The following is a 14,309-nucleotide window of genomic DNA, read 5'->3' as shown; positions in this document are numbered from 1 at the left end:
TCGAGGCGGGCGGGTCCTTGGGAGATCGCCCTCCTTTGGAGACCAGATCTGTCAAGTTTATCGGGGCATATGCAAGCTGCGGGGCTCTAAGTTTGGGACGTTACGTCACGGGTCCGTCTCAACGCGAGAGCTAATGCGGCAGGCAGCTGAAGCTCAGCAGCATTCAGGATTCGATCCCGCCCAAGCTGTTTTAGAGAAAGTCCCGTACAATATGTAGCATTCCCATTCCGCGGAATGTAGAATTTTGCCCTATTTTCTTCTCTCTGTGCTCTCCTCCTTCTCTATCATCACCCGCGCCACCCCGCAGAATCGATCAGTAAATCTGCGCCCGCCCACTGTCGCAGCACAGATCTCCAAAGCCAGCTTTGAGAGCCAAGCTACATAGACGTCCGACGCACACCGCGGTTCACGATTACTGCTTTCCGACAGAGAGACATACACTTACGAGCCGACTACTCCACCGCCATGTCTTCCGCCGTGGTCGGCACCATGGCCAGTGCTGGATATGTCCAGACGAGCCTCATCTGGGTCACCTATGCTGTTGCCGTTGTCTTGGCTCTGTTCGTCGGCGCCCTGGTCACCTTTACCTGGCAGGCCCATCGCGACCGTTCAGCCGTTGTCAGCGCCGTCACCATGATCAGTCTCACTGCACTCCTCGCCACCATCCTGCTATTACCTGTCGATATTGCGCTCGTCTCCTCCACAACTGATACTGCTCTGGGTGTCAAAAAGGACTGGGCAACTTCGACGCGGATTCACAACATTTTAAACACTCTCAGAATTGTATATTATTCCCTCTACAGCTTTGATGCGCTACTGTGTCTGGTTGTGATTCCCTTTTCGTACTTTTGGTACGAGGAGTACGACGAGGTTGAAGAGCAGGAGGGTAACCAGACGTTTGGAAGTCGCCTCTGGGGCGCTTTCAAGTACACAATTGCCTTTATTCTCCTCGTTGTTATTATCTTCTTGATTGGTTTCTTCGTGCCTGCTGCTGGTAATCGAGAGGGAAAGCATCTTGACCTCGACTTTTTCAAGCGCCTCCTCGACGAAAACCATGGAGAAAAGGCTCTTACCTTTGGCATTGGTCTCTTGATCACGCTGGGAACGCTTCTGTACGTGCTATACACTGGCGCTGGTCTGGCACTGCTCCCAGTCTCGTTCATCAAGTCTGCTCCATCCATCTCTGCACCGCAACTGTCGGAGAATACTGCATCACAGCTTGAGCAGAACCGGGAACGACAGAGACAGCTTGAAATGCGCAACGCTGGACGTGCTGATGGAATGCCCCAAAAGGACAGACGTGAGCTGGATGCCCTGGCTCGGGAGGAACGTACTCTTGTTCGCAGGGAGCGTCTTGCCGCTGAGGCTCAGGGTGAGGGCCAGAGTTTCCTCGTCAGGACATGGACCAAGATATGCGCCATCTTCCGACCAATTAAACTCATCGGAGGTATTCTGTTGATTCTCGTTGCTCTGCTGACTTGGGTCTCTATGCTTATCACTGGCATCGACAAGGCTGCCAACTCGGTCTGCAAGCAACACTGCGGCTACATTCTTGCTCATATCAACGTTTTCCAGCCAATCAACTGGATTTTTGTGCAGTCGGCACGCGCGTTCCCCATCGACTATATCCTAATGGCTCTGCTTGTCTTCCTGTTCTTCAGCAGCTCCATTGCTGGCTTGTCCTCGATTGGAATTCGCTTCCTTTGGCTCCGCATCTTCCAGATACGCAAAGGCAGAACCGCTCCTCAGGCTCTTCTCGTGGCAGCTGTACTGCTGGCCCTGATCGTCCTGGGCATCAACTACGCCGTGGTCATGCTTGTTGCGCCGCAGTACGCTGCTTTTGGAACGCAGACGTTTTGCGATCTGCCGCCACGCCATGCTGACGAACAGCCAAACTGCAGCAAGAACCCAGAAGCAGTCAAGCCTTGTTCTGAATGGGTCGACCGCCACTTCAGCACGCAGACTTGCACCCCGACTTTCATGAGTTCTTTCCTCAACCGGATCACATTCAACTGGCCCGTCTTTGGAGCCATTGACTTTTGGGCACAATTTGCGTTCTTGGCCATTTTCTTGATCGTCTTTCTGACAAGCTTGTTCAGAACGCCCAAGCTCAACTTGAGTGAATTTGATGAAGACGCTGAAATTGACGAGGAAGAAGGATTGCTTGCTTCTACCTCGAGGAGGTTCGGTGCAACCTGGCAGGACATTAGAGGCAAGACGGGTGCTTCGAATGGCTCCGGGTCTGGTAACGGGGAGGGCTCTCACAACTAGGCGATGATTCTTATGACAGTTTCATAATAGTGTCTGTGATTGACCTCTCACCAAATGGCGGTTAGAAGGTTGAGCAGAAAGATGCAAACTTGATTCGACAAAGGAAAGACAAATTGCAAATGTATCATTCATGTGGAAAATGCCGAGCAAATATTATATACCCAGGAGCTCAAGGATGGAAGGCATATGGGCTCACAGGCGAGGATTCAGGCAATTGTTGGTCGGCGTACCATGAATTTCTGCTGGACGTTCTGTCATTGGAGTAATACAGACAGACTAGTGATACGATCATGATGACAATATATAAACGGTATCGATCAATCATATGACTGACGGATCTCGGGGAATCTGACCTGTGGGCATTCCATATCTTCTTTTCAGTGAAGTTGTCAGCGAGCGTGTCGACAACTCGGGTCAAGGCAACAATGGGATGTGATTGATGGAGAAATACTAGCCGATGCTCCGATTTATCCACAATTTCTACTTCCTATACTCCCGTTAAACCAATCTACTCATCACCATGAGCAATCATTCTTTTCCGGTGTGGATATTGATGCTATCTACTCTTTTGAGCGTTTCCGTCAAACAAAATTCAACACAAGCCAGTATTAAAGTGCAAAACGAGAAGAGAACTCAAGCTACGCCAAATGTCGACTTTCCAGAACCCAGTCATTAGGGGCTTCAACCCGGATCCAACCATATGCGTGGTTCACGGCAAGGCAACGACGGACTATTATCTCAGCACGAGCACCTTTGAGTACTTTCCTGGTTGCGCCATCTATCACTCTACTGATCTGGTCAACTGGGACCTTATTGGCCATGCCTTGACGCGGAGGAGTCAGGTTGAGATGAGGACTGTGGAACCTGGGTATGCCGCTATACTATTTCCTATAATTAAATATTTCTTTAATAATGTTGGCTTTGGAACTCTACTAAATACTTGAGAGATTACTGTTAAGGAAATTCTTTCATTTTTAGGGAGAGAGAAACGGAGGAAGAAATATCGAAAACGGGCAGGGAAGCCTATACTTGGAATGTTGCACGCAAGACTTCTTAAGAAAATCCGATTGCACGAGAATAAAGTGGCTGACCATATTTAAATCTTGTATAGTGCAGGGAGCTGGGCAAGCACTCTCAGATATAGAGAGGATGAAAAACGGTTCTACCTCGCAACGGGCGTTTTTCAACGATACCGTCCAGCAGCTGATGTAAGTTCTTTACAAAAGATTGAATATGAGATTGACATTGACTTATGTAGGAACGCATTTTCCCTCGTGGGTTCTATATTTGGACGGACAATATCTGGGATTCGGATTCATGGTCTGATCCAATCTACTTTGATAATCCCGGGTTTGATCAAGACGTAGGTTTTCCCTCCCAAGACACTCCTGAGTCCCACCCATCTTCTCACTATCGTATTTCAATGACAAAAAGCCAAGCATGAGTTTAACGATAACAATATGAAACAGCTCTTCTGGAACGAAACCACTTCCAAAGTCTATCTCAGCACAACCACACGTCTCAAGGACCGCCCGCCAGGATCCAAACAAAAGGACTTTGGCATCCACGTGTCGGAGATCGACCTGGCGACGGGCCGCACCCTGACGGCACCGACCGTGATCCGGCGCTCGCCGTACGGCCTCGCCGAGGGCTCGCACCTCTTTCGCCGCGGCGCCTTTTACTACCTGCTCACGGCCGAGGGCGGGACCGAGGCGGGACACCAGGAGTGGATCTTCCGCAGCCGGGCGGATCGTGGCGGCGGCGGTGGTGTCTTTGGGCCCTGGGAGGACCGCGGACAGGCGCTGTGGTATAATGGCCCAACGGAGGAGGTTCAGCGGACGGGCCACGTGGACATGTTTGAGGACGGGGACGGGGAGTGGTGGGCTGTTTTTCTGGGAGTCAGGCCGGTGAGAGTCCAGGATCATAAAGACCAAGGACCGCAAGGCCCGGGTACAGAAGAGTTTCTCGAACCGCAGATGGGACGGGAGACCTTCTTGGTCAAGGTTGACTGGGTGGACGATTGGCCTGTTGTCAATGAGGGCCGCAATATCACGCTGGAAACCAGGGGAAGAGGACAGGTGATACAAGCCTTGGAGCAAGTCAAGTCTGGCGATGTCAAGTGGCGTGCTGATTTAGAAAGAGAGGATCTCGAGTTGGGTTGGTACCAGAAAAGTAAGTACAGCACGCGTGTCACCATTGGCTATTATCTATTAACAATGATATAGATACACCCCTGAAAAAGTGTTATAGCTTGACCGAACGGCCAGGCCATCTTCGACTATACGGAAACTGCTACGATCTGTCCTGGCCCGAGGCACCGGCGATGCTCCTGCGAAAGCAATCGTCCTACACCGAGACGTTCCACGCCAAGCTGCAATTCAGACCAGACCAGACGGGATACGAGGCCGGCGTCGTGCTGTGGTGGAGCCAATATTCCTACGCCAGCATCGGCATCGCGCTCGTGCAGCTGCAGAATGGGCAGCGGGTGAGGACCGTGGTGTGCTGCCAACCGACGACGCTGACAACGACGACCGGAGAGCAGCAGCCCGGCGTGCTACATCGGTCTGCGCCCCTGATCGAGGACCACCTAGACGGCGGCAGTACAGAAGCTGCCGAGGTCTCCGAGGTCCCGGATACAGCAGAGCTCAAGATTGAGGCACGGCCAAGAGAGTATCGCCTGTCCTTGCAGTCTGGAGGCCACAACAGCAAGCCACTCGAGTTTTCTGTGCCAGCGGTAGCCTTGACTACGATGCCACCCGTGGGTGGTGCCTTTTGTGGCACAATGTTTGGGATCTATTCCATTGGCAAGGGTGAACCCGTTCTAGTCCCAGCAGACTTCTCGGGTATCTTCGTACGAGAGGGAGATGGCAGAGCATAGGGCTGCAAGGGAAGAAGGGGAGGGGGCGAGGGAGTGGGATTGGCGAATCACCCCCAAAATGAGTGGGTATAAGAGCCTCAAGTTTCTTTTTTTGACGATAGCCGACCGATCACCTATGCGATGATACGGTTACCTAGTTTGGCCCTCAACATATTACCTGCATGCGACCCTTGTTCTTGGAAATCAGCCAGTAGCGATATTTTGATTGGCTCAGCAGGGTCAATATCGGTAAATGAGGTGCTTAGCAGCCAGAAGTATAGGACTGGCATGCGTAAAGAGGGTATATACGCTCTTTCTGACCGAGAAACTCGAGGGAACATGCATACATTGTTTAGTATTACCAAAGTAGACAGCAGTTCGTCATGCCAAGTTGTTATATGAGGTTTTGAGATTGGAGTTACCATTACATCAGCTTGGTGTGTATTCGCTTGATGCCCGCCATGGCAGGGCCGCTGAGCAAAAGAATCATTAGGGATAGAGTTCAAGAGCGAATACGAATGCCGGTCATACATCACAGGGACAATTCTGCAACATCCGAAACCTGATGTGTTGATAATCATGATTGCCGTTATAAGAAGGCTCACGCAGGGCTTGGCCCATATGTAGCCGACCCTTGGGGGGGTTCCATCGATCCCGTCCCATCCCAGAATGCGGAATGACGAGGCCGCATTTGAGCGGATCTGCAACGGCGTCCCCTCCGGATGGTCCCTGTGTGGCACGATGACGCCGCTCCCTTGTTCAGACGATGAGAGCCTTGTTTGTCACAAGGTGTCCAAAGGGGGGGAATGAGGTCTAGAATTGACCCCTCAGGGGCAAGAATAATTGTCCAAGGGGCCGTTGTCGGAGCTATTCAGCTATGTATACAATTGCCATCATGTAATTCTGGCAAGGGAGTAGAAGCAAGTGACAAACATTGCCTCATCACAACAAGGTCATTGGGACGGGTTGAGGTTTGCTGGTTTGGCTTGGCCAGTCAATGATGACGACTTTGATTTTCACAGACATGATAAAGGAGAGGGTGTAGGACGACATGACGGTGAAAGGGTCATGGCGAAAATGCTACGGCGGTTGCTCATGTTGTGTTTCCTTGAAAATGGAAGATAACAGGCTTCCAAGCAGATAGCTGGTGATGGTGGTGTCGAGGGGCGGCACGAGAAACGAGGAGAAACCGTTGAAACCGAAAGCAGGGTCCCTGCCGAGCGGTTGCATGTTTTCCTCTGGGTCCAGGCCGCCATCGACTTACGCAGTGTGCTGCTTGGACAAGCGGCTGCAATGGCATTCTGTCGATATTGGCATACCTCGACAAATATCGACCAGGGTGGTTGGTTGGCAGGCTGGTTTGGGCCAAAGAGAGAAGAGAACAAGCCCAATCAGGGATGGGATTCGCTGCGGGGGAACCGACCCCAACTATCGACTATACCATGATGCTAGCCTCTATATGCAGTGGGGGAACCAGCACATACAAGACTTTTGTGGACGGGATAGTTGTTGGCGGTACCGGGGAGTATGACATTGGTCAACGGCACAAGACTCGCGCAGGGATGAATATGCAGGAAGAGCCAAAAGAGGGTGTAGTTGATTCAAGATAACGAAGCGTTTCCAGAAGCGGGCTCTGTGGTCGTCGTGTGGTCCAGTCATTCTTGCTTTCTGGGCTGGCTGGCCCACGGACGAGTTACAAGTACGTACGAGTGAGTGAGTGAGTGAGCGAGCGAGCAAGTACACGGAAATAGCAGAAGCAGCATTGTACGGTGGAGCAAGCTTACAAGTGAATAACTATTAGGTAGGTGAAAAGGCAATCTCGTAGCCGAGTGGCTTGAACGTTGCAGGATCCAAGTGCTTGGCATCATATCTCCACATCCGGGATTACCGAAAACGGCAATCCGGGGCTGGTGGCCAGAACTTGTGATGTACTCGTGATTCAACGACACGTCTAGGTAGACGCTGGACCGTGTCAGCCTTGATTAGGGAATTAGCCAAAGCAAATGAGTAACAATCAAGAGAGGCAAACAAGGGTATCATTCACTGCACACCTGTATAATCTCCCATGCTGCCGGATCTGTCACATTTCGAGATTCTAGCCAATAAAGTAGATTCTGACCTCGAAAGAATGACCGGAGTGCTTCCCGAGTGCGTACTTCGAGTTGATACCATATCAAAAGATACTGACCAGGCCACTTACAAACCAGCCATGAGCAACCTTTTTTTCGGGTGTGACGGTGATTGAGGCTAGATCCAGAAGAGAGAAAGACAGAGGGAAAAAAAATAGTTGCCTCATAACCTTGCCTCTATCCTACTAGACTCTGTGCCCCTCTTGCTAGTCAGAACCCTGGGGTCATTTGTCTCCGCATCGAGGATTCTGGGTCTGGCAGTAGGGTAGGTACGGGGGAGGGGCTACGGATCAACGTCTGAGTACCTGGGAAATCACCTTTGTGTCGTCGGTTGATCTGTTCTTTTGTGGTGCCTCTGTTCTCGGATCTGTCAGTCCGAAGTCCATATATGATGTAAAGTTGAGCCCCCGTCACGTAGGAGCTTCAATCCCAACAATTCCACCATTTCACCAGTCACTCGTCAGTGAATAACCACTACTTTCTTGCCAATTGCCTGTCTGTTCTGTGCTTCGAAGCTTCGAATCACACTACTATAATTCTCTATAAGATAAGGCTCGAGTTCACTGTTCTTCTTGCTTTTCCCTTCCCATTATTCCACATACGAAAACACCAAGAACACCAAGAAGCAGCGAGCAACACAGTACACACACCACCATTGCAGACACACCATGACGGCCATCACTCCACAATTCGCTCGAGGAGCTTCCTCTGTCGTTCGATCGGTGCGTCGAGCGCCTCGATTGACATTGGCACAAGGTGCCATTCCTCGATTGTCTGCTGCTGCATCTTGCAGAGCAGGCGCTTCGTCGAGCTACCTCCCCAGGACCTTTTCGTCCTCATCCAGACAGCAGGATCGCGAACCCATCAAAAACAGCCCGAGAGCTCTGTTGCCCGAATTCAGCCTCAAGGACAAGGTCATTATCGTGTCTGGCGGTGCGCAGGGTCTTGGATTGGTTCAGACAGAGGCTTTGCTCGAGGCTGGAGCAGCAGGTTGGTTTAATCTATCCCAGGCATGTCCATTATACTGACAAAATCATCTCAGTACACGTGTTTGACCGCCAGCCTCAGCCAGGCGCTGGAAGCAAATACGAAAAGGTTGCCAAGCGTGCTGTTGGCGAGTTGGAGACCACCCTGACATATCACCAAATTGATGTGCGAACAGGTGTCCAACACATCAATTCGATCACCGAAGAAATTGCGGAGCAGCATGGACACATTGACGGTTTGATCGCTGCGGCTGGCATCCAGCAGGAGACGCCTGCATTGGAGTATACGGCAGAGGACGCAGACAGAATGCTGGGTGTCAATGTGACGGGCGTTTTGATGACGGCACAAGCAGTCGCCAGACAAATGGTCAAGAGAAAGACAGAGGGAAGCCTGGTCTTGATTGCTAGCATGAGCGGAACGATTGCCAACCGTGGACTGATCTGCCCGTAAGTCCTTCCCGAACTCCCGAGAAAGCCATTGACTAACGCAGATCCAGGGTCTATAATGCTTCGAAAGCTGGAGTCATCCAGTTGGCACGCAACCTTGCTTCCGAGTGGGGTGAGCATGGCATCCGCGTCAACACCATCTCTCCTGGATACAGTATGTTTTTACTGTTCCGATTAATGGTTATATGCAAATTATGCTAATATCTGTGTTCAGTCGTCACCGAGATGGTTGAGAAGCTGTTTGTGCAGTATCCTGAGCGCGAAAAGGAGTGGCCAACTCATAACATGCTGAACAAGCTTAGCAAGCCCGAAGACTATCGCGGCGCCGCCGTATTCTTGCTTAGCGATGCCAGCCGATTCATGACTGGGTCAGATCTGCGGATTGATGGCGGTCATGCCGCCTGGTAGGCTGCCAGCTGCTCGAGAGGAGTTGAACGTTGAGAGGCATCAATGTGACCTAGTACAGGATGGGACTGGAGTTTAATGGATTTGACTTTATGGGCATCATTAGTTTCTCATGGGACATCGTTTGTATTTCGCCAAGGCGCACAAAGAGGAGCAACGTACCTGATTCAAAAGCCCGAGTAACGGGCAAAAATTAACTACGATTTATACAAATGTTGTCATTAGCCATGAATTCATATAGGTACGTCGTCCACGAGCGTTTAGTTCAGTGGTGAAATGACACCTCCTGACTCGATTCTGGCCACGACACCGTTCCTCAAGCGCAGCCGCTTCTCGATATCTGTGTTTGGAACGCCCAGTCCCTTCATGACCAGAGCTTGTCTAAGCGTCCCTACGTCGGCAAAGTTGCGCCCAGTGGCCGGGTTCTCCTGCTGCAACTCGATTTGCTCTTCGAGGCGTTGCCGGGCTTGCAAGACAGTGAGGGTCTGGTTCTGAGATGCTACCGGATATCTCGGTCCTTGCGCAGATACACCTTGGGCCGGCGAAGCGGGCGTCGCTATCGATGAGTTGGATAGGGTCGGGTTCGGCGTCGCGACGCCCATTTGTCTCAACCGCTGCGAGAAGTCTGGGCTTGTCATGTGGTCTGGGTCACCGCCATCGGTAGTGATTGCTGTTTCCATGTCAGCCCTAGAATCGATGCATCCGTATTCAAGTCCTACATACCCTCATCTTTTGTTGTGGAAGCTTTTGGCACTCTTGCTGAAGCTGGTGGTGGCGCCGCCGCCCTGGGAGCGGCCGGTCTCGAGGACGGGGGAACAGCAGCGCCTCCTGGTGCTCGAGTAGGGAATTTGCGCGCGGTGGACTGCGCCGTCTTGGAAGCGCCAGAACCCATTATTGTGGGCTATTTCTTATTATTGCGACAGTGACGGGTATGTGAAGTTAATCGTGTGGTTTTGAAATGGGAGAGAAAATGGTGATATCGAATGACGTTCTACTTATTTTTTTCCTCTTGCCGGTTGCTCAATTGCCTTCACGACAGAAGGAGCTTGGGCCCACTAATTATTGTATAGCTTGCTGGGGTACCTAGGTACAAGCGGAATTGTGCCCGTTCAAGAGTGCATATTGTAAGCAGTCAAAATTTGTAGACATGATGTGTATAATTGCTTTTTCTTGTCTTTCATAATTGCAAGCCATGTGACTTGTCTTATAAATTCTGAATCTACGGAATTCCCTCGCTTAAGCACGTTATCCGGACGAGGGAAGAAATATCAACGAGTGTTTTATCATACACACGTTCCACGCAGACCAACTTGTCCTTGAATCAATTGCTTTCCTTCGTATATTTAATATTACTAGTTACGCCATGTAATCGTTTTTGTGCGTAACCATTCCTCCAACCCTGCAGTGGCGTTAAATCTGCCATAACCACTCGACTTGCAGCCGCCGTGAGCAAGCGCAGACTCGTCGTGGATGGTCATGTTGTTGATGTGAACCGCGCCGGACTCGATGCCCTTGGCGAACCTCAAGCCAGTCCTCAGATCCTCGGTAAAGACGGCCGAGGTCAGACCATACTCGGTATCGTTGGCAATGCGCAGAGCCTCTTCCTCGGTCTCGATCTCAATCAAGCTGACAGATGGCCCAAATGACTCTGTCTTGTAAATGTCCATCTCCGAGGTGATGCCGTCAATGACGAGGGGCCGCAGCCGGGTCTTGGACTTTTCCTCGGCATTAAAGTCACCATTCAGCACCTTGCCGCCCTTGTCCACGGCGTCCTGCAGAAGCTTCTTGACCTTGTCGACACCATTGGTGTTGATGAGGACAGGGGCGTCACCGGATGACGAGAAAACTGCATCAATCTTTTCCAAGAATTTCTTCTTGAATTCCTGGCTGATCTTCTTGTGGACCAGAATCTTTTCCGTGCTCATGCAGATCTGTCCAGAGAACATGAATGCGCCCAGAGTGCACTGCTCAGCGGCGATGTCAAGGTTGGCATCCTCCCAGATGATGGCCGGGGCCTTGCCGCCCAGCTCCTGGACGACTGGCTTGAGGTACTGGCCTGCAAGCTTGCCAATGATTCTTCCCACAGCAGTAGATCCCGTGAAATTGACCTTTTTGACTTCGGGGTGTGCAATCAGGGCTGTCGTGACTTCGGCAGCGTGAGCAGGGTCCGTGGAGATGAAGTTGAGCACACCGTCGGGAAGACCAGCCTCCCTAAAGACATCCGTAATGGCCCAGAACACTCTTGGCGATAGCTCGGAGCCCTTGAAGACGACCGTGTTGCCTGCAGCGAGGGGGAAGAGCACCGAGCGGGTACCCAGAATGTATGGCGCATTCCAGGGAGCAATGGCCAGGACCACACCGTAGGGCTCCTTGACGACCATGGCTGAAACATTTGGGTCCGCCAGCGTCGGGATGGTTCCAGTGATGGAGCTGATGCGACCAGCGACATCCTTGACAATGTCAATGGTGGTGTCAATGTTGAAAGCAGCCCAGCCCGGTGCCGCGGCCACTGCCTCCTGCATATACGGCTTGAGCTCCTCGCGCCGCTTATCAAAGATCTCGGCGGCCTTGAGGATGATATCGCGGCGCTGGATCGGCGTTGTGGCCTTCCATTTCGGCAGTGCCTTTGCAGCTGCGTCCACGGCGTCGCGCACCTCGGTCTCGGTGGCTATACCGCACTGGTGCAGCACCTTGCCCGTGTCGGGTGACACAACGTCAAACGTCTTTTCGGGGCGGCGCTCTTGGCCATTGATAACAAACGGGACAGTGTAGGACGACATGCTTGGCGATCAACTACCACAAACAGTATTTGCACCTGGGTAGTGATGAAAGCTTGTGGTGTGTGTATGTGTTTGTGTGTGTGGAAAAGAAGGAAAATGGGACGTCCTTGAAAGGGTTTCCTCGTTCTTCAGGTCTATCTCACTCGTACTAAATTATATATCTCCACTGAACACGGATAGTGTACACCAGGATCCGATACCTTGAGACGGAGGAAAAAGCGATACGTAATATATCCCTACTTTGACTGCCCCTCTCTTCTTGGGTTTGCCCGCCCGCTTCTTCCCAATCCTTCATCTGCGATACTCGTCTCCACCGGGAAATAGCTGCCCCGCAAATCCGCGGGGGAGACAAACTCGGAACCCTGGAGATGGTTTAAACTAGGTTGCACCGGTATGTGGAGGGCCGGCAGTCTAAGTCCTAACTTTTAGCCTTTGTGTTTTGCTCCAGCCAAGGCCTAGAGTGGCCGGGTAGTCAGTCGTGTAGGAACAAAAGAGAAAGGCCCGCGGAACTGGCTCGAATATTAGAAGGTGTCTTGTCTTTGCTGATTTGCTCACACCCTCACACCCAATTATAAATGCTTACACTCCACCATTTATCTTTCTCTGCCAATTTTCATCAGCCAATGTAGTATAAACAAAACTATATGCTAAAGTATGCGTAAGTCAGATTATGGCTCGCCAACTATGTTTTACTTTGTTACGTCAGCATATGGTTGGTGCTTGGCAGCTAGAGATCAGCAATAATAGGTAGAGAACCTTGCCTTGACCTACATATTTCCATATATCCGTTCTCCTTTCACTTATCTCCTTATATCCGCCTTGTTTCAAGTCTTTCTTGGCCAGCTTCGTCGTTGTTCCTTGGATGATCCAAAAGGGAAAGTATGTAAATGGATAAAGTGACTTGTACTTCGTATGCAAGACCCCAGGTGTGAAGATGTCGCTTTGGGTTTAGCATCGATTCCGAGATCAATTCCTGTTACTTGATTTTGCCAAGTGGCATCCAACGTCAAGAGATCATTGAGTGGACGAGCCCAAATATTATGTCGTTCACTTTAGTCCCTATCCGGATTCGATCAGGTTGTTGTCCTGCAGCTGGGTTGGGAATCTCTCTTTCAAGGCTTATCGGACCATAAGGACGTCTATGGATGTGGCTGATTTCAAGGCTGCTCGTCCAAAGTTCGGCTAAGTTAAAGTGTCCCTGTCCAAGAAAGTGGTGACTACTCCTCCACTAGATGTTGACTGCCTTCAAATAGAGGGATGGTCTAGGGTAAATGTATGCAGCTCTCTTGGATTCCCACTATAGCTGGAGGATTCATCATTATTCCCTTTAGGACATCCCTTCATCTGCGTCCTCAGACGTCCAATAGCTTCAAGTATAAACCCGAGGACTATTCCATTACAATTAGGACAAAAGATATAAAAGAATTTCTTCTCAAATCCGAAATACGGCTTGCTTATTGCACGATATTAACAGTCTAACTTGCTTTAGCGGACGTGCCACGTTTATATATTTGCTCGGCTCCCTTTAATATAATTTATTTTATATCTAAAGTGTCCGATATAATATAAAGAAAATTTATTATAATTTTTTAGAAAAGAAAAAAAGAGAGAGAAAAAAGAAAAAAGAGGGAAAAAAGAATTTTAAAATCATAAAGGAGTTCCAACCTATTTTTAAATAAAAAAAAAATCACAAAAGGTTCCTTAGGAAAAACTTCCCAGGACCAGACTCTCCCAGGACCAGACTTTCCCAGGATCAGAGTCTCTTAAGGAAAGGATCCCTATAACGAGACGCTCCTGAGACTAGACCTCCCAAGGACAAACCTTCCTGAAGATTAGCTTCCCAGGAATAACGCTTTCCGGAGATAGACTTCCTAATCATCCTATGAATAGAGGCTTCCTAAGGACAGAGTTTCTTAAGGGTAGGGCTTCCTAAGAATCGAGTATCCCTAAGACAAAGCTTCCCAGGGAAAAAGGCGAACTCAAAACGCAGCAACCTAAGGATAATAATTATCCGAGAAGATTCTGCATTATTTGAAATTGATTTATAGCTGAAAACACATATATCACCCAAGACTTTGTGCTTACGCTTCTGTCCGTCCCCGACCCAGTGACAAGGATCAGTTTGTCGCGCCGTGAAAATTGTTCCATTTGTGTCTCTCTGGGCTATTGTTTGCATATAATGCACGGGACATTTACGAGTGGATGACATGACGTTCCAACAGCGGCAACTTCGCTCTCATGATTGTGTGATGACTACAGTAAGTGCGTGCTTGCTTGGCTGGGCCAGATTGAAAGAAGAGTGGCAAAATATACGGCAGGTATGATAATCACCGCGCTCCTTCTCGTCAACTACCATGCCATTCGGCTTTTACTCATTTGGATAAGGGGACCGCTCTTCCTCTTTCTTTTCCTCTACTTCTCGTTCCCCCCCCCC

The 14,309-nt window shown here is 50.3% G+C and overlaps 5 protein-coding genes across 5 annotated transcripts; 3 read left to right on the top strand and 2 right to left on the bottom strand.

Annotated features, from left to right (window-relative positions):
* Window positions 1-465: 465 nt before the first annotated feature.
* Window positions 466-2,271, top strand: PFICI_06989 (lysosomal cobalamin transporter; the record flags this gene model as incomplete). The annotated part of the gene is made up of 1 exon (XM_007835570.1): window positions 466-2,271. The coding sequence occupies one exon, from the start codon at window positions 466-468 to the stop codon at window positions 2,269-2,271; it is 1,806 nt and encodes a 601-aa protein (XP_007833761.1).
* A 647-nt stretch (window positions 2,272-2,918) lies between these two features.
* Window positions 2,919-5,149, top strand: PFICI_06988 (uncharacterized protein; the record flags this gene model as incomplete). The annotated part of the gene is made up of 5 exons (XM_007835569.1): window positions 2,919-3,139; window positions 3,383-3,479; window positions 3,530-3,634; window positions 3,741-4,443; window positions 4,497-5,149. 5 exons carry the CDS (start codon window positions 2,919-2,921, stop codon window positions 5,147-5,149), a joined length of 1,779 nt encoding a protein of 592 aa, XP_007833760.1.
* Window positions 5,150-7,925: 2,776 nt separating this feature from the next.
* On the top strand, window positions 7,926-9,098 carry PFICI_06987 (uncharacterized protein; the record flags this gene model as incomplete). The annotated part of the gene is made up of 4 exons (XM_007835568.1): window positions 7,926-8,247; window positions 8,300-8,690; window positions 8,741-8,844; window positions 8,905-9,098. The coding sequence occupies 4 exons, from the start codon at window positions 7,926-7,928 to the stop codon at window positions 9,096-9,098; spliced, it is 1,011 nt and encodes a 336-aa protein (XP_007833759.1).
* Window positions 9,099-9,355: 257 nt separating this feature from the next.
* Window positions 9,356-9,987, bottom strand: PFICI_06986 (uncharacterized protein; the record flags this gene model as incomplete). The annotated part of the gene is made up of 2 exons (XM_007835567.1): window positions 9,356-9,765; window positions 9,819-9,987. 2 exons carry the CDS (start codon window positions 9,985-9,987, stop codon window positions 9,356-9,358), a joined length of 579 nt encoding a protein of 192 aa, XP_007833758.1.
* Window positions 9,988-10,447: 460 nt separating this feature from the next.
* Window positions 10,448-11,875, bottom strand: PFICI_06985 (uncharacterized protein; the record flags this gene model as incomplete). The annotated part of the gene is made up of 1 exon (XM_007835566.1): window positions 10,448-11,875. One exon carries the CDS (start codon window positions 11,873-11,875, stop codon window positions 10,448-10,450), a length of 1,428 nt encoding a protein of 475 aa, XP_007833757.1.
* Between the last annotated feature and the right edge of the window lie 2,434 nt (window positions 11,876-14,309).

Source organism: Pestalotiopsis fici (genome assembly GCF_000516985.1).
Source record: "Pestalotiopsis fici W106-1 unplaced genomic scaffold PFICI_Scf_4, whole genome shotgun sequence".
Taxonomy (NCBI): Eukaryota; Fungi; Ascomycota; class Sordariomycetes; order Amphisphaeriales; family Sporocadaceae; genus Pestalotiopsis; species Pestalotiopsis fici.
The sequence above is the reverse complement of the archived record's forward strand: the minus strand, read 5'-3'. Positions and strand labels throughout refer to the sequence as shown.